The sequence below is a fragment of the Miniopterus natalensis genome, chromosome 15 (assembly GCF_054644295.1).
Source record: "Miniopterus natalensis isolate mMinNat1 chromosome 15, mMinNat1.hap1, whole genome shotgun sequence".
In the NCBI taxonomy this organism is placed as follows: Eukaryota; Metazoa; Chordata; class Mammalia; order Chiroptera; family Miniopteridae; genus Miniopterus; species Miniopterus natalensis.
In genome coordinates this window covers 5,867,283-5,886,151 of record NC_142095.1, presented here as the reverse complement: position 1 = coordinate 5,886,151, position 18,869 = coordinate 5,867,283, and the positions used below count along the sequence as shown (strand labels likewise).

At 43.6% G+C, this 18,869-nt stretch overlaps 1 protein-coding gene across 3 annotated transcripts; it reads left to right on the top strand.

The window, feature by feature from the left end:
• The first annotated feature begins 1,578 nt into the window (after window positions 1-1,578).
• On the top strand, window positions 1,579-14,470 carry ZKSCAN7 (zinc finger with KRAB and SCAN domains 7). 3 transcript variants are annotated; one of them, XM_016196107.2, is made up of 6 exons: window positions 1,579-1,872; window positions 3,754-4,294; window positions 8,007-8,175; window positions 9,636-9,727; window positions 9,975-10,101; window positions 11,934-14,470. In XM_016196107.2, the coding sequence occupies exons 2-6, from the start codon at window positions 3,872-3,874 to the stop codon at window positions 13,379-13,381; spliced, it is 2,259 nt and encodes a 752-aa protein (XP_016051593.2). In that variant the 5' UTR covers window positions 1,579-1,872; window positions 3,754-3,871; the 3' UTR covers window positions 13,382-14,470. The 3 variants fall into 3 exon arrangements, with proteins under 3 accessions (XP_016051593.2, XP_016051592.2, XP_016051591.2); XM_016196106.2 differs by lacking the exon at window positions 1,579-1,872 and adding an exon at window positions 1,880-2,060; XM_016196105.2 differs by lacking the exon at window positions 1,579-1,872 and adding an exon at window positions 1,880-2,068.
• The last annotated feature ends 4,399 nt before the right edge of the window (window positions 14,471-18,869 follow it).

The following is an 18,869-nucleotide window of genomic DNA, read 5'->3' as shown; positions in this document are numbered from 1 at the left end:
CCTGTGAAAACTCTGCAGCAGGTCTTCTGATGTTTTTGTTTCCATCCTGTCTTGTGCAGAGACATGAGGGACATGTGTCAGTGGTCCAGACATTGGCCCAGAACACTTGGGATATTGTTCATCACTGAATAGCCCAGGAAACTGTTATTTTGGATCCTGTAAGGACCTACCTGCCGGGCTACAATGAGATACATAAAATACATAGTCAACTCCATTGGAAAGTGGCTTATCTTATCCTTTACCCTTCACCCATGGCCATTATACCCAGAAGTGGTGCCTCTGGGACCTGCTCAGTCATGTTAGCAGCAGGAAGCTGTTTATATCCTGCTTCTGCGTGCAAATCATTCTTCAAGGTGAAGTCCACCTGGGTAACACCTGCCTCCCAGATACTAGACTAGATAACTCCATCTAGATTATGTTATCCTCATATCGTCCCACTTTTTATCGGCTCCTTGGCCACCAGAGTGTGACTGTCGTTCTAGGGAAGATTAACGAGCCCTGTTCGATTTGGGTCAGTGGTTAGAGCGTCTGCCCTCGGACCAAAGCGTCGTGGGTTCAATTCCCGGACAAGGGCATGTACCTCAGGTGTAGGTTCCCCGCCCTGATCCAGGCGCCTACAGGAGGCAGCCAATTAATGTTTATCTCACCTCTCTCTATCTCTCTCCCCCCTTCCACTCTCTCTGAAAAGCAATGGAAAAAAATCCTGCGGTGAAGATAAAAAGAAAAAAAAATAAAGATTAACCACATCTTTGGGCCAAAATATCAGGTTTTTAGCCTATTTCCTCATTAGTGAAATGGCATGCCTGTTGCTCACTTCATTGCGACTCAGATTGGATGCAAATGCCCTGAGCATCAGGTACAGCAGCGATTTTCAACCTTTTTTATGAAAAAGACACACATAAATGAATTACTAAAATTCTGTGGGGCGCGGGCACGCATGCACACATACATTTGCCGATCTGACCATCAAATAGGTATAATTATGATTCATTCACACTGGACGGCTATTGTGTTGGCTGTTGTCATTTTTCTATTTGACATTCTAAGGGAAAAGAGGTCAGTGCCCCTCACTAGTCAGGTATTGAACGTTTTAAACATTCTTGCTGCACACTGGTTGAAAATTGCTGATGTATAGTATGATAACAACAGACTGAATGCACAGGCTATGCCAGGCCTTTTGCCATGTAGTGTCTGTATGTTACCCTTTCCAGCGTTCGTAGCCCCACGAGGCACACGCCGCGCTCTGCACTTTTTAGATGGTTGGGTGTCAGACTCAGGTTGGGTATCTTTCCCAAGGCCACCAAGAGGAGAAAGGCAGAGCCAGGGTGCGGCTGGTCGCCCAGACCTTGAATGGTCTGAGAGCCGCAAATTCAGCCAGGAGGCCCTGCTCCGCTGCCGTGGCGGTGCCGGGGTTGGCCTGGGAACGAGAAGACCCAGCACCCAAGGCGCCACCCCCGTCCCAGGTGCGGGGGCGCACGAGCCCACCTTTTACGCCGAGACTTCCGGGTTCCTGGAGCGGCCGGAAGCGCGGCCTCTCTCACTTCCGGCTCGGCCATTGTTTTTTCGCTTCTGCCGCCCGGCACAGCGTCCGGCGCCAAGGCGTTGCCACAGCGGTCCTCCCAGTGAGCTGACCCGGGCAGGAAAAGAGGTGCTGCCCGGCCGGGTCGTTAGGCTGGCGCCGCGGCCGCCCAAAGCCCAAGTCGGCGACGCTGGCCCGCCCGCGCTTCCGCCCCGCAGCCGCGGCGCAGTCCCGTGAGGCTCTGAAGCAGCAAGAAGTAGAGTCTCCTCTTTGCCGCATTCCCCTGGCCAGCTGTGCCTGGCACGGAGCCGGACCCCTGCGGGCACAGCGACGAGCGGGGCAGACGTGGCCAGGTGAGCGGCGCCGCGGACGCCGGGGCCGGCGCGAAGCACAGCGCGGCGTTTCCCAGCCTGGCGCCGGGACACGAGCCGAAGCGGCAGAAGCGCGTCTGACGCTGTCGGAGTTGCAAACGTGGAGTGCGACCTGGACACGCAGAAATCCGGATGAGATGAGCCGCTGAGCATTCGGAACAGTAAAGGAAGTAGGAATGTATGGGACCTAAGAGTTCACGGGTTATGTTTAAGCCCATCTTTGCCTTCCTAAAGAAACTGAGACCTAGAGAGAAGTAGTTTACCCTGGGTACCCAGATGCGTGGCGAATTGGAAGCAGAGCACAGATGCCCTCGTTACCACTAAAATGCTGATTTCAAAGTTTTACCATATATAAACTGAATAAACGCCCCCCCCCCCCTTCAGTATCTGCTAAATGAACCACATTCATTCGTTTACCAAACCTGTTTCTGTCTGCCATGTACACACATGTGCAAAGATGACTGGGAACCAGCCCTGCCCTCTGAGTCCACCCAGAAAGTTGGGGAGACAGCCCTATAAACCACAAACACAATGTGAGTAGTAATCTAGCAGAAGTTTGAATGAAAAAGGTACTGTGGTCTTACTGAGGCAATAACCACACTGAAGCCTGGAGAGATCAGGAAGGTTTCCCAGGGAAGGTAGGTTGAGGAGAAAAAGGTCTGGCATTTTATTTTTTTTGATACTCGCCTGAGGACATTATTTCATTGGTTTTAGAGAGAGAAACATCTATTGGTTGCCTCCCATAGGTGCTGTATGCACCCCCCACGGGGGATTGAACCCGGCAACCCAGGCATGTGCCCTGTCTGGAAGCCGAACCCTCCACCTCTCAGTCCCTGGGACAACCCCAACTGAGCCATGCTGTCCAGGGCAAAAAACGTCTGGCATTTCCTGACTCCATTGGGTTCCTTTCCTTTGGTGGCCACCCAGCAGTTTGGAGGATGTGAATGTTGAGTTGTATGTAAACTAGTTAAAGTACAGTGTTACAGTGATAGGGTCAGAGAAGGAGGCTGCCAGCTCCCTGTATGAGGCAATCAGGACAGCCTTCAAGAGGAAATGGCATTTGGGTCTTGACAGATGGGTAGGAGTTTGTCAAAAGTAGAAAGGAAGAAGGAAAATCCAAACAGGGAAAGAGTACTCTAGTTATGTCTCTAGAACTTTAGTCCCATACTTTACTGTGCAGCTCTATCTCAATAGAAAAGGGTAGAAGAGCCCAGCCAGTGTGGCTCAGTGGTTCTATGATCCAGGAGGTTGTGGTTTGATTCCCAGTCATGGCACATGCCCAGGTTGCGGGCTCAATCCCTAGTAGGGGGTGTGCAGAAGGCAGCCAATCAATGACTCTCATCATTGATGTTTTTATCTCTCTCTTCCTTTCTCTGAAATTAATAAAGATGTATTTTTTTAAAAAGGGTAGAGAGTGTTGAGCATGCACTTCCAACATAGGTTTATTTGTAAGTTAAAGATATGTGCTATCTTTCACATTTAATGCACACTATAAAGCATGTGCTAAATAAGAGTTAAATAACAGCTTTGAATCATCTTGCATTTCCCACATTTGGAGATCATTGTTATCTTTCTAGCCTGGGTACCTAGGGAGAGTGGTAGGGGATGTGGCTGGAACAGAGGCCTAAGACCATGTTGTGAAGGGCTGTGAATGGTAGGCATAGATATTTAGGTTTTATCCTATAGGAAGCCACTGAAAGTCTAAGAAGGTAAGTCACTTGGAGAGATGCTTAGAGAGACTACCCTGGCTGTGCTCTTTCTATCTTTTTTTCTGGAGCTTAGCTTTTTAAATGTGGGAGGTCTGTCATCAACCTGGGGCTGAACACTCCAAGGACTCTGATTTCTCTCTTGATGTTTCTGTAGGTGACAGCCCCCTCACCCCACACCCGAACTCTGAAAAACAACTCCTGAGACCTGAATTACAAACCATCATTTCAATTGGACAAACTGCTGCTGGAACAAGCTTCCCTTCGGGGTCATAATGGCCACCCAAGGCAGGGGAACTTTAGGCCTCATCTCCAGGGCTGGTGTTCTCCAGAAGCAGGAGGGACGCCTGACCGGAAAGCAGGAGCCAGGGAGCCAGACTTGGGGGCAAGGCTGCAGCCTCCAAAAGAATCACCCTCCTGTTTGTGAAATTTTCCGGCTACACTTCAGGCAGTTATGTTACCATGAGATGTCTGGGCCGCAGGAGGCGCTGAGCAGGCTTCGGGAGCTCTGCCGCTGGTGGCTGATGCCAGAGGTGCACACCAAGGAGCAGATCCTGGAGCTGCTGGTGCTGGAGCAGTTCCTGAGCATCCTGCCCGGCGAGCTCCAGACCTGGGTACAACTGCATCACCCCGAGAGTGGTGAGGAAGCTGTGGCCGTGGTGGAGGATTTCCAGAGACACCTCAGTGGACCAGGAGAGGTGAGCAGTTGAGTCTAGAATGGCATCTAGAACCATTATCTGGTGCTTAGGTTAACCTGGGAATAGGCATTCTCCATTTCTTAGGCTTTAGGCTGCCTTGCCCTTAGGATTCGTGAGCCAGACCTGGATAAAGGGGAAAGATTTTTGTGCTCCAAGCCATGACCAAAAATGCAGATTGCAGCCAAACTGTGAATCACTTTGTGAAATAGTGCTTTGTGAGCCAGCTCTAGCCTGGAGATCCACACAGCACTCCTGGCAGGTAGAGGATCTACACATTGGTTAGAATGCAGGAGCATGGTGGACAGAAGTAAACCTCGGGTATGGGCCCACATTTGAGAACTTCTCTTTATTCCCTTCCTCAGACTTGTCAGAGTCAATTTCTCTCTCTTCCTGCCTTTTAGTTTCTTTATAAGAGGTGGCATTTCTGGCCTCATAAACATTTGTTCCTTTGTTCCTTTCCAAAGCCAACTGGGGTTTTTTTACCCCTTTAACTCAATTTTTACTATTTCCCTAGGTTCTCTCAAATTTAAAGCCAAGGTAATTCAAATTAAAGGAAAAATTGGGGAGTCAAAAGTGTGGTAACATGGAGAAATCTGGTTTCTAGGACCACAGAGCTAACCAGCTCAGAGACCATGTGTATCAGTCAGGGTTCAGCCAAAGAAGAAAAACCAGTAGAAAATTATTTTTATATACATTTATATTTGTATTATTGCTAGACAGTAGCTTGTGTGATTATGGGAGCTAACAAGGCAAGTCTGAAATCTGTAGGGCAGGCCAACTGGAAGGTCTGGCTGAAACTCTCAGGCACAGGCTGAAGCTGCTGTCTCCAGGCAGAATTTCTTCATGGAACCATCAGCTCTGAATTTTAGGCCTTACTACTGATGAAATAAGGCCCATCAGGTTATGTAGGATGCTAAAGAAAACTGATTATGTACAAAATACATTCACAGCAATACCTAGATTGGTGCTAAATTGACACATCACACCGTGGATAAATCAGTTCCTCCTGATGAGTCTCAAATTGCTCCCTTGTAACTGAGTAGGGTGAATTAGGATCCCCTCTATGTTTAATCCTTTGCAATTTACCAGGAAAAAACAGTAAATGAAATTTCCCAAGTACCCATCACATAATTTATTCAATGCTTTTAAAAACATGATTACATATGTATGCCTACAGAATCAATTCCAGCTGATTGGATTCCTAGGGCTAGCCCTTTTTCCAGGAGTACTAGACAGTGCCCGTTTGGCATTATCAAATCCATTGTCAACCAATATTTTCTTGTATAAACAAGTAAACATCACAGGTCTAGAAAGCAAGTAGGCCCAACCATGGGCAAAGACAAGTGACTGAAGAACTGTTAAGAGTGCCATTTACTGAGGAGGGTGGAAGAAAATTTTTCCTATTTCCTTCCTTCTTTTGCTTTAAGCAGAAGAGAATGCTCCCTCCATTCAAACTCAGTCTTTTTTTATACAGAGAGCCTCAGAAAAAGGTGATTGAGTCACAAACCCAACAGAGTGGCTAACAGTTCACAGTCAGGGCAGCTGAACACTCATGGCTCCAGCCTAGGAGTGGGGTCTTTGGACTCCATTTCTTACTCTGCCACTATTGTTAGCTTAAGTTTTTTGACATGAAGAGATGAGAGCAGGGTTGTCTCTCCTAGCACTGGCTCATAAAATGTATTTATGGCTAAATGAATAAATAAGCTTTCTCATGGCAGTTTGCCAGGGGGAGATTAAGGTCTATCAGGGCAGATCAGAGTCAGCCTGCTTAGCAGGAGGGAACATGTGTGTGCTTCTCTTTAGGACTAGAAAGGGTTGTAGAGTAATTCCTGCTGGGCTGCAGAATCATGCAGCTTGCAAAATACTTTTATATCCTTTTATTTGAGCTCCTAGCAGTCTTACAAAATATGCAGATAATAACCATTATCTACATTTGACAAGTGATACAAGCACAGAGAGGTTAGTTGACTCATGTAGGATGACAAAGCTAGGAAGCATTCCCTTGGTCCCTGAGACTTAGCCAAAGTGTGGTTATTGCTGATTACCACCAAGTGTGGGAACCAGGATTTTCCAGCTCCCTAGGTTCTAAGCCCCTAGCTTTCCACTAGTGTGTTGCTGTGGAATGCCATCTTAGAATGAAAATTGGAATGGGGATTTCATGCCTGTGGGGAAAGGAAACCTGTGAGTCCTAGATTATGAACAGTAACTGGGCCAGGCTTTAATTGCCGGTGAATTACAAGGTTCTGTTGTCACAGTGCAGTTAAGTTCCATCTTCTGCCAGTACCCATAGCTGCTGTATTTAAGAGCTATAACTCCCATTTGTAAGACCTGTCCAGTGGAGACCCTGGGGACTACAGACCCTCAGGGAGCCTCCTGGTCCTACCACTATACTGGAGAGAGATACACTAAAGGAGCGAGTTCCCTCCCATCTCAGCAGATGTAACCCAATTGGGCAAGTCCAGCATGGTTTATTTTATTTATTTTATTTTGTTTTGTTTTGTTTTGTTTATTTTATTTTATTTTATTTTATTATTATTTTATTTTATTATTTTATTTTATTTATTTTATTTTATTTAAGTTTTTTACTCTTTAACAGAAAACTTTATTAGTGTTGGTTTTTATAATGTCTAACATACGGGTATAACATGTCTATTGAACATACCATGATTATGGAAAGTCAGCATGGTTTATTGAAGGAGCGGTTATTTTCTCCTTCTGCTGTACTGTATACATGCCAGAGTGAGTGAGCTTATAAATGTGATTTATTTGGATAATGTTTTAGATTTTTTTGTTCCAAATGCTGGTAAAAATAGTAACCATGAGATTGTGAGGAGCTGGTTTGATGACAAGCAACAGTTAGAAATAAAAGATCTATGCTTTGAAATATTTTAAAGGTCTCTAAAGATTGGTGTTATTTGATCTTACTTGACTTTTTATATAAATCATTGAGGAGAGGTAGTACATATTGAAAACTGAGCCTGCAGATAACCCTAAGAACTTAAAGCAAAATATGGAGAAGAAGTCAGTTAGCAAATATTGTTAATTGAGCATCAATGTTGGGCTCAGCATTGTTCTAGAAGCTAGTGGTCAAGACAAAAAGCTTGTATTTTATTGGGGGAGAAATAGACAATGAAGGTATAAGTAGTATATGCTATAGGAAATTTAATCATGTAATTTGAGAGTGACTGTCCTTGCTTTGTCAGTGTGGTTAGGGATGGTTTCTCTGAAAAGGAGACACTTTTGCTGAGAGAATTAGAAAAGCTCTTTTGAGGTTTGTCAGCCACTGTTCTGGGATATTGCTTTAGCTGCCAGCCTCAGTAGCATTATTTGTACACATACAGATGTGTACGCCTATCATTTTTTATTTCCTTGGTACTTCTGGTTGGTCTCTTCTGTGGGCTCAGGACCTAGGAAGTGTACTGAATTGCTCTCCTGGTTTCTTTTTCTAGATGGTTCTTAAAGCAAATTTGTGTCTAAAGAACTGACACTGAGGGGAAGTGGTTATATAATCTGGTCTTCAAGCTTCTAACAGGAAAGTCAGCAGAAGGATGGCAAGTAGTAGATCCCCCCAGTAGGCTGTACTGGTGGGGCTTGAAGGATACTGTGGCTCTTCTTCTCCCTGGCTTTCTTTCTTGGAGTGCTTCTTAGGGGTTTTGGATTCAGTACCGTCAAGGATGCTCTTTTGAACTCAATTGTATTTTCCTGTCTCTAGGATTCAGCTCCAGCACAGGAACAGGAAATGCATTTGGAGGAGATGACAGCCTTGAGTGCAACAGAGGAATCTCCTCCTGCCTCACCTCTCAGTGATAATTCAGCCCCTGGAGCCCACCTGGAGCCTCTTCATGTCTCAGGGCCATACTGCCTCTCCAATGGGCACTCTGGTACTCGCATCTCTGGCTCTGGCCTCTAGTCCCGTCTCCTCTCTTCTGGAGTCACCTTTCCTTCATCTCCCCATATCCCACCCTATTGGAATCCCTCCTTGTCCTTCCCCCTGTCTTCCTTCCCTAGTGACTTTGTTCATTTCCTTTTGCTTATTCTTCAACCATTCATGTATTTAGCAAGTTTCAGTCAAGCACATGTCATGGGAAAGGCACTGTTGGCAACAGAGATACATGGCACACCTTGACTGCTTTCAAAGAGCCAGTCACCTGTTTGGCAGAGAGTCAGTCATAGTGTCAGAAGAGACAACTTCATAAGATACATGAGTGATATCTGTCCCCAGGCGTCTGATGCCATCACAGATGAGCAATGTGACATTGTTAATGGTGAGCTGGGTGGGTAGGGGATGCTTCATAGAGGAGGTAGCAGTGATTGGACAGTGAAAAATCAGGGAGAAATTTAAAAGATGGAGAAAGATGGTGGGCACTGAGTAAAGAGTATAAACAAAGACAGTAAGTGGTTAATCCTTGGACCCTATTGAGCTGGGGCCAGGGAGGACTGTATTTGAGGCTTGTACAGGGCCTTAGAGTTGAGGTCAGGATGATTTGGGGGGTCAGGGGATGATGTGTGTTAGGAACTATTTCAGGAAAATTACTCTGACACACCAGTATTATGGTTCGAATGAGTAGACCAGTGGCTGGGAGCATTATTAGAAGGCTAGTGTAGGAGAATAGATGAGAGGAGATTATTGCCTGAGTGAGGTTGAGTGGTGTGGAAAGTGATAGATGTGACAAGCATTGTGGAGGAAAAACCCATGGGGCAAGGGAGAGGAGGGGAAATTAGAGAGTTTTGGACAATGTCTGGAATCATGGAGACAACTTGAGAAGTCAGGAAAGGAAGATGGTAAGAACATACATTTGAGACTATGAAGTTAAGGTGTTGTCGGACAGCAAATGAAATGTCCAAATACCTGGAAGCTCATGAAAGTGTCTAAGAGAGAACTGAACTTAAGAGCATCATTAGACAGTGAGAGTCGGTGAGATCTCTGACAGGGAGAACAGGAAGCTCTGAGGCCTGAGTGCCTACAGTGTCCAATGAGAGAGCAGGGGAAGGAGGAGAAACCAGGGAATGGTGGTGGGGGGCAGAGATCTGAGGGGGAGATCAGGTGAGGCTGGTGCTAGGGAAGCCGTATGGAGAGGAAGTGGTCAGAAGTATAACTTCCTTATGAGAGGTGGAAGAGAGGGAGGGCTCAGAGACCAGTTTTCAGTTTCACCAGAGACCTTGTCCTGCGCCCTCCATGTAAAATTCACAGCACACTTAAGATAATGCCTGTGTGGATGAGGGATCAGAAACTGTGAGTGTGGAGCTGCCTGTTTTTCTCTTCAACCCACTCAATGGGATACAGACCTTATTGAAGCCAAGGACAGGGCTTCTCCACTCATAGATTTCTTCCCTCCCTCAGCTCAACGTGTTTCCCCAGTGCCTGCCCCTCCCCAAGTGGGGAACACAGGAGACCAAGCAGCAGCATCTGTGCTTCGGATGACTAGGCCCCAGGTGAGCTCATCTCCCGGGTGCTGGCCCATTCTGAGAATGCTCTTGTGGCTTCCACTGGAGCTGGTCCCTCCTACTGAGTTCGTGGACTCTCTCTTGCCCTGGACTTATCCTTTTAAATATGTCGTCCCAGTTCTCCCTCCTGCACCCCTTTGCCCACCAGGGCTCTTACCCTGTGCTCTTGGTATCCCTGATGACTCTGCCCTTGGGGGTGGGAATGTCTCTGAGCAATAGAAGCTTGTCATTGCAGGGGTCTGCAGCATACAAGTGCCTGTCTGTGGACTATGCTGAGAAGAAGCGGGAAGGTCCAGCACTGAGTCAGAGAGCCCTGTACCACAGCATCGTGCCAGAAACTGACCCCAGCATAGCCTCACTGGGTAATGATTCTGTGCCCCAGTAACTTAGCATCTGCATCCTTCATGTTTTCTTCGCTATGTTCTTTTTCTTTTTAAGCCTTTTATTATGAAAAAATTGTAATATAGACAGAGCAGAACAGTATAATGAACCTCTCTGTGCCCATCACCCAGCATTAACAGTTATCAACATTCTCTTGACTTCATAATGGATTGAGCTAGGGTGGTTTAATTAGAGTTTGTAAGGAATAGAGAGCCACTCAAGTTATTGTAAGTGATGAGCTGTGCTATTTACAATAAGGCTAAAGGAATGGGAACCTTTTACAAACTGACCAGCTAGACTGACTTGGGGAAGAAGGGGCTCATTGAGAATGAGGAGCATGGGAACCTCGGCAACAAAAGGAAATGAATTTTTACACTCTGTTGAATTGGGAACATAACACAGCTGTTCCCTGTGTATCTCCTTCCACTGATACCTATTGTCTTAACTCTGAATCTTTTCTCCCCTCATAGCTCCTTCTAAATTAGACTTGTTCTCTCATGCTTTCTGCTTCTTGTGGCTCCTAATGGCTTGGCTTCTCCCCACACATCATTTCAGCTTGAGCTTTTACTTTCTTCCTTTTGCCCTACTTCCAATTCAGAGTTTACTTAGAGAGGGACTCCAAGGGTGGTTCAGTTGTTAAGTATCATCGCTGGTCAGAACTTTGGCCCTGGCCACAGCAGGCTGATGACTAACCTACAGAAAAGCTGTACTTGGCTGTAGTTCCTGGCCCTGTTCCAATAACCTGTGGTGCATCATGGGATGAGCTGTGTTACTTGGTACAAAGCATGGTTGCCCCAACTTTTCCTTCAGAAAAGACTAGAATAGGGTAGCTCCTTGAGGGTGCTGTTGTCAGGACAGGTTCTGTGATTGACAAGGCTCCTCTGGAGAGTATGGATTCAGGAGTCAGTGATTCAGAAATTTGCACCTTCCACATTTAAAGTTACATGATGGTTTGTAGGCTTAGTTTAGATGTGATTGAAAGGAACCAAAATTTTGTATTTGTCTATAAGTATGATTGCTCTGTCTTCTCCCAGCTTTTTTTATTAAAAAATTCACAAGCACATAGTCAACTCTTAAGTTTCCCAGTGATTCGAGAATATCAAGATACAAAAGTCACATTTTGATTTATATTTGAAATTAATGATGCCTTTGTCAATTTTTATAACAGTGTCCCACTGGTTCTTAACAGTCCGGTGCTCCAGGGTCCAGGAGATCCCCACTTTTAGAACTTTGCCCTCCCCATCAGTACTGTACCCCAACATTTCTGAATCCATGGCTTCTCAAAATCTTGTCACTGTCCTGTCATACCAGATTCCCTTCTTTCTTATACTTTTTCCTAATCATACTCTCATAATGTAAATCTTCCTTCAACTTTCATGTTTACCCACACTGTTTCTCATACTTGATTTGAGATATTTGCCTGCACTCTCTCACCAACATCATTGCTGAGGATCATGGGAGCATACAATGTCATGGTCACAGTGACTTCTGGAAGATCAAACACACTTTACACCCAGTCTTTTGCTTTTCAACTGCTCTGCTTACTTGACTATGCTGACTTGACATCTCTCAGTCCTGATGGCTCCTCATCCGTCACTGTCCTGATGGCTCCTCATCTCTCCACTGATCATCTTTGGCCACTTTGTCTTTCTGTCCATGAAGGAAAACTTGAGCTATTACTGATTTTCTATCATCAGCTTATTCCTTACCAATAACTTGAAGGCTTTTCAGGTAGATAGACTCCTGATGATTCTGTTTCCTCAGTAGGACAGGTAATGAGTAAAAGCTTTTTTCTTCCTTCTTTCTGCATCAGGTGAGACTCAGATGGAGAATTCAGAGTTACCTCCAAGGCAGGAGATTTCCAAAGGATCAGAGTCATCTGATGGGACATCAGGAGGCCTGTATGGGGAGGTTCCTGGGGGACCAGGAGCTAGAAATGCCTGTGAAGATGCTTTAGGGAAGCTAGAAGCACAACCCTCAGAAGAGGAAGGGAGCGGACTACAAAATAATTTCCTGGAAATAACACACGAATATAAAAACAAATCCCCAAAAGATGGATGTGATGACTATAAGGACCTTGGGGAACATCAGAATATGTCCTGCAGTCCTGCAGAACATCAGGTTCTAAAGTCACAGAAATTCTATCAATGTGATGATTGTGGTAAAGCTTTCAATCGGAGTTCACACCTTACTGGCCATCAGAGAATCCACACTGGAGAGAAACCCTATGAGTGTAATGAGTGTGGTAAAGCCTTCAGGCAGAACTCTCAGCTTATGGTTCATCTTAGAACCCACACAGGGGAAAAACCGTATGAATGCAGCAAGTGTGGGAAGACCTATCGACACAGTTCCCATCTCATTCAACACCAGAGACTCCATAATGAGGAGAAACCATATAAATGTAATGAATGTGCAAAAGCCTTCACTCAGAGTTCCCAACTCACTGACCACCAAAGAACCCATACTGGGGAGAAACCTTATGAATGCAATGAGTGTGGGGAGACCTTCATTCAGAGTAAAAGTCTTGTCCAACATCAGGTACTTCACTCTGGTCAGAAACCCTGCAAGTGTAATGAATGTGGGAAAGCTTTCTGTTCTAATAGAAATCTTATTGACCATCAGAGAATTCACACTGGGGAGAAGCCTTATGAGTGTAACGAGTGTGGCAAGGCCTTCAGCCGGAGTAAATGTCTTATTCGACATCAAAGTCTGCACACTGGGGAAAAACCATACAAATGTAGGGAGTGTGGAAAAGCTTTCAATCAGAACTCTCAACTTGTTGACCATGAGCGAATTCACACTGGAGAAAAACCGTTTGAATGTAATGAGTGTGGTAAAGCATTCAGCCTGAGTAAATGTCTTATTAGACATCAGAGACTTCACACAGGTGAAAAGCCCTATCAGTGCAATGAATGTGGAAAATCCTTCAACCAAAACTCACATCTCATTATACACCAGAGAATTCACACTGGGGAGAAACCTTACGAATGTAACAAGTGTGGGAAGGTCTTCAGTTACAGCTCTAGTCTAATGGTACATCAGAGAACCCATACCGGGGAGAAACCCTATAAATGCAACAATTGTGGGAAAGCCTTTAGTGACAGCTCACAACTCATTGTGCACCAGAGAGTTCACACTGGGGAGAAACCCTATGAATGTATTGAGTGTGGGAAAGCCTTCAGTCAGCGTTCCACTTTTAATCATCACCAGCGAACTCACACTGGAGAGAAGCACTCAGGTCTGACTCAGTCAGTTTCTTAAGGTCTAAGTTTCTAAGATAGCATGGAATTTTGAATTAAGCTTTCTTTGTAAGAAGGATGTTTACCCTGCTCCCCTCTTGGAACCACTAATCAAAGTGGGCCATTCCCTAAATGCTGTCTGCTGGGTCATGATGGTAGAGTGGGAGGAACAGTATATCCCTTTCCACTATTGGGGAAGTATGAATACAAATTTCATGTACTTTTAGGGTTTCCCTCCCTTCCTCTTTTCTTTCTCCCTCCTTTCTTTCTCCCTCTCTCTCTTCTCTCTTTCTCCCCTTCTTTCGACTGTTTAGAAATGTATCTCATTTCTTAGTTATGCATCCCATTATCATACTGTGCTTTTCAAGGACAGAGATTGTATCTTCCTTATTCTGTTCCACCTCCTGTATTTTATGAAGTCAGTCTGCAAGACTGTCCCATTCTTTACTTTCTCTTGGCTGTGGCCCTCCTTACCCACATTTTAAACTTCTACTCTAAACTAGACCCTCATCACTATTACTCCCTCCTCAGAGAGCCTTTCCTTTTTCCCATTTGCTAATCTGTGTCCCTCAGAACTTTCCAGATCACTTTTGTCTGTAGATCCTTCCAGATCCAGCTCATCAGTCAAAGGCTTACTTCTTCAGATGCTTCTTCATTCCTCTTATTCATTGGACCTCAGTGTTTGAAATTAGCTGGTGCTACAATGTGCAACTCTTGTTAAATTGCCTTGTAAATTATTCCCCACTTAATCCATATGTGCATACATCCAGACCAACTTATTATAGGTTCTTTTGAGGTTAGGTATGATATCTATTTCTTTTAGCATATAGATAATTTTCATGTACTGTTTTTTTTGTTTGTTTTAAATATATCTTTATTGATTTCAGAGAGAGGAAAAGGGGGGGAGAGAGAGAGAGAGAGAAACATCAATGATGAGAGAGTCATTGATCGGCTGCCTTCTGCACTCCCCAACTGGGGATGGAGCCCGAAACCTGGGCTTGTGCCCTGACCGGGAATCAAACCCTGATCGCCTAGATCCTAGGTTGACGCTCAACTGCTGAGCCACGCCTGTCTGGGCATGTACTGGTTTTTAATAAATAATTTTTTTAGAGCTTACCTCTCCAATTGTACCATCTTTAAATTGGGAACAGTCTACTTACCCCTAGAAGCTCTTAAATATGGAAGTGGCATTTTATCATGGGATATCTTCTACATGTATTCCTGGAAGTCTCACTACTGTTACTTCATTATTAGTGTCTGATATTCTATAATATATGGAGGGGGCATGTGTAAGGCAATCAATGGATGTGTCTCCCACATTGATGTTTCTCTCTCCCCTTCTGCCCTCCCTCCTATTCCAATTTTTTTTTTAATCCTCACTGATGATATTTTTTCTACTGACTTTTTGAGAGAGTGGAAGGGAGGGAAGGGGGGAGAGAGAGAGAAACATCAATGTGAGAGAGGGACATTGATTAGTTGCCTCCTGCACATGCCCTGACCTGCCCAGTGATCAAACCTACAACCCAGGTACATGCCTTTGACTGGGAATTGAACCCTTGACCCTTTGGTCCATGGGCCAGTGCACTAACCTCTGAGCAAAACTGGCCAGCACTTCTATTCCACCTTTTAGAAGAAACAATATAGAATTGTAGTTAAGGGCACAGATTTTGTGCCTTGAATTCTAGGTTCAATCCTGAATCCACCACTTTCTTAGGTGTGTGATCCTCAACAAGTCACTTGGCTTCCTTGTGTCTCAGTTCTTCCGTCTATTAAAATGAAGCTACCTCATAGGGATGTTAGGATAAAATTATTCCATAAGTGTGAGGCACTTATCACAGTGCTTGGCTCATAGTACACACTATAGCAATTATACTTAGTTTTTATTATAATGGCTGCTAAAATCTATTGGTGTAATTTTATGGGTCATGTCATTCATTCTTTTTGTAATTTTTTGACGTTTCCAAATAATTGAAATTTCTTTGCATTCTTCGTATAAAACCCACTTGTGATTTTTTTTTTTTTTTTAAGTACAGAACTAGATTGAATTTATTAAGTTTTTGCTTGCTTTGCAAAGTGTTTTGGAAGAGTTTGTATAATATGGGACTTATTCTTTGAAGGATAAAAATAACTGGGTCTGATCCATTTGCAGGGAAGAGGGACAAGTCTTTAGCAACATTCTGATTTCTTTAGGGGTTACACTGTTTAGATTTGTACCTCTTTATTAATTTTGGTAATATATACCTGGAAATCATCATTTTACTAGACTGTCAAACAGTGACATAAAGTTTTACCTAGTAGTCTATAAATTATTTTACTCTCTTAGAGCTCCGTTTTCATATATAATGTTTTACATTTGAATTTCTTCTCAGTTTTTCTGTCCTGATGGCCAAGTTTAATTTATTTTTTTCCTCTTTTGAACTCATTTTTCTTTTTCTTTCCCAGTTTTTCTTGAATATATTTTTTCATATCTATTTTTGTTTGCGTCAAGTTGCAGAGGCTTTTAATTCATCTCATATGTCACTTGTTTTTTTCACATTAGTGAATCTGAGGGCTTTCCAGGCCTGATATTTGCCCCCAAGGAGGGACAGTGTGCTTTCCTTTTATTCCTTTCGAGGCCTCTTGGGTGCTATTAAAATGGTGTGTTTACCTCTGAAGCTGGAAGGTGAGTTGTAAGTTTACGTTATTGATATGTACTTCCGCAGTGAGAAGTGAAGGAACAGTTTTGCTATCTGGTTGAAAACCTTCTACCCAGAGCCAGCTCTTTGTATCTCTCTCTCTTTTTGGCTCAGCCCTCATGCTATGGATCCAATGGGACCTCCTCCCATGTTCTCTATCAATTCCAAATAGCGTTGTTGTAAAAGAACTGAAAGTGGAAAAACCTTCAGTGACAACTCAGACTTTATTTTACCTCAGCGACTCCAAATTGGGAAAAGAACTTGTTAAGTGTAAGAAAACATTCAGCTATAGAAAATATCATCCACCACAGCACTGGAACGATGATGTAGTTGTGGTTACTCTTTAAAAGCCTTCCAAAAGAGAACCATCTGAGGAACTCCAGACAATTCACCTCTTCTTGGGGGCTTCCTAAGACTGCCATTGTGAGTGGGTATGTGGAATACCTGAACTGTAGAATCAGGAACAGCTAGACAGTTGCCCCATATCTGCAAGGACAGGAGATGTTGTACACGTGGTCAGGTGATTTGTCCAGAGCAATATGCTTTTTTAGGGGCAGAGGCACAGGTGTACTTCATCTGACCTCCCCCAAACAAGAAGTTATAGTGCCCTGGCCTGTAATTGACACCAAGGGCAAAGCCATCTCCTGACATGTCACCTGCTCTGCATCTCCAGGTTCTGGAACTCCCTTTTTCCTCCTTTTGGGATAATCATGAGTTGGTCACCATCAAATACGTTGTTCTTCAAGGAAGTTGGGTGTATTAGTCTGCTAGGGCTACCATAACAAATACCACAGAATTAGTGGCTTAACAGAAATTTATTTTCTCATGTTTCTGGAGCTAAAAGTTCTAGATCAGTGTGTCATTGGGGTTGATTTCTTATGAGACCTCTCTCTTTGGCTTGTAAATGGGCATCTCCTATCTTCACATGGTCTTTCCTCTGTGTTAGCCTGTGTTGCTAATTTCCTCTTCTTATGAAGACACCAGTTATGTTAGATTAGGACCCAACCCTAATGACCTCATTTAATCTTTATTACCTCTTTAAAGGCTCTATCTCTAAATATACTCACATTGTGAGGTCCTTGGATTAGGATTTCAACATATGAATTTGTAGGGGTCACAGTTCAGCGCATAATATCAGGGTTTTTAAACTCAAGGACAAGTCTGGATTGACCTGCCAAAGAGGGGAGTTGGCCATATTCTTAGGTGCCCACATTTTCCCCTGGTTGAACATCATAGCCACTGCCTTCTGGGTTGTATTCCAAATGGTTCTTCAGTTTGTATTTTACTTCCAATTGAAACCTGGACTTTTCAGCACTATGGCAGGCACATGAATGGTGTGAATTCCTCAATTTCTGTTGTTTTTAAAATACTTTTATTGAAATATAATTACATACCATACAATTCATCCATGTAAAATGTATAGTTCAGTGGTTCTGATATATTCACATATGTGTGCAACCATCACCACAGTCAATTTTAGAATATTTTCATCACCTCAAAAAGAGATCCCCTACCTTTAATTGCCCCTCTCCTTTGTCCAATCCCCTCCCAGCACTAATGTTTTGTTTTTACTTTTTATTATGGAGAATTTTAAATATACACAAAATACAAAAAAGAAAAATTAAGGGTTGCATGTAATGCAGTAAGTTCTAACACAACCTGTGAAGCAAAGATTTAAATTGAATCAAATCGAGCCTCTAGTTCTCCCTTCCAGTTTACAGGAAATGTAGGTGATATGATGAGGAAACCATCAGACAGATTCAGTGATTTGTGATTTATATAATGTGAGATGTATAAGACATATTCTTCAAAAAGGCAGTGAAATGAAAAAAGTTGCTCAATTATTCTAGATTAAAAGACACTCTTTAGAGACAAAACTGCCAAATGCAGTGAGTGAACTTTGATTTTTAAAGTTGTAGAAGATATTTGGGAAATAATGGAGACATTGAAATATGAAATAGATAGGATATTTAATAGGTCCATTTGATATAGAATTATTTTAAAATTTGTAAGCGTGACAGGTATTTTGGTTATGTAGAAGGATTCTTTATTCTTTGGAGGTGTATGCCACAATATTTAGGGTTGAAGGGTCTCTTCAACATATTCTCAAATGGCTCGACAGTAACAACAAATAAAAGGTGTATGTGTATGTGGAGAGAAAAAAACTAATGTGGCAAAATGTTAACAAATGTTGACTCTAGCTAGAGTATATATGTATGTTTGAAAGTTTTAAAATAAAGTTTGAAGAGGGTAAAGGGGATTATGAATGGCTCGTTATAACTCAATACCTTTGGGAGAAATGCATTCTGCAGTTTGAGGCAGTGTAGCAGTAGTTGAAAGAACATAGGATATGCAGTTAGAAGACCCAATCCAAGTCTCAAACTGTCCATTACTAGCTGTGCAACCATAAGCAAATCATTTCACATACCCAGCTTTTAGTTTCCTGATCTAGAAAATAAGGATAATTTTTTAAAATAAAAATTACTGAGGCTTAACCTAGTTAATGCCAATGAAAGAAAAAGCCCCTTATAAACTTGTAAAGCAATGTACATTGCAGCAGTAAGTCCCATTCACTTTTACACTTTTGAAGTAGCTTCATCTTTTCTTACAGCCTGAGAGACACAGCCTCAAACAGACTGTGAATTCCTAGTGTTGTGTTAACCTCCAAAACCCCTTACGGTTCGAAATGTGTGCCCCCCCCCCCTTCCTCCTGATGTAAGGCCCCTGCTTCCTGACGTTCCCTCCGTCAGGGACACGCTGGACCCAGAGACCTACGCGCCTCAGTGGCTCGCTCCCGGCCATGTGTGAAGCAGCCCCACGGCCCTCCCTTTCTCC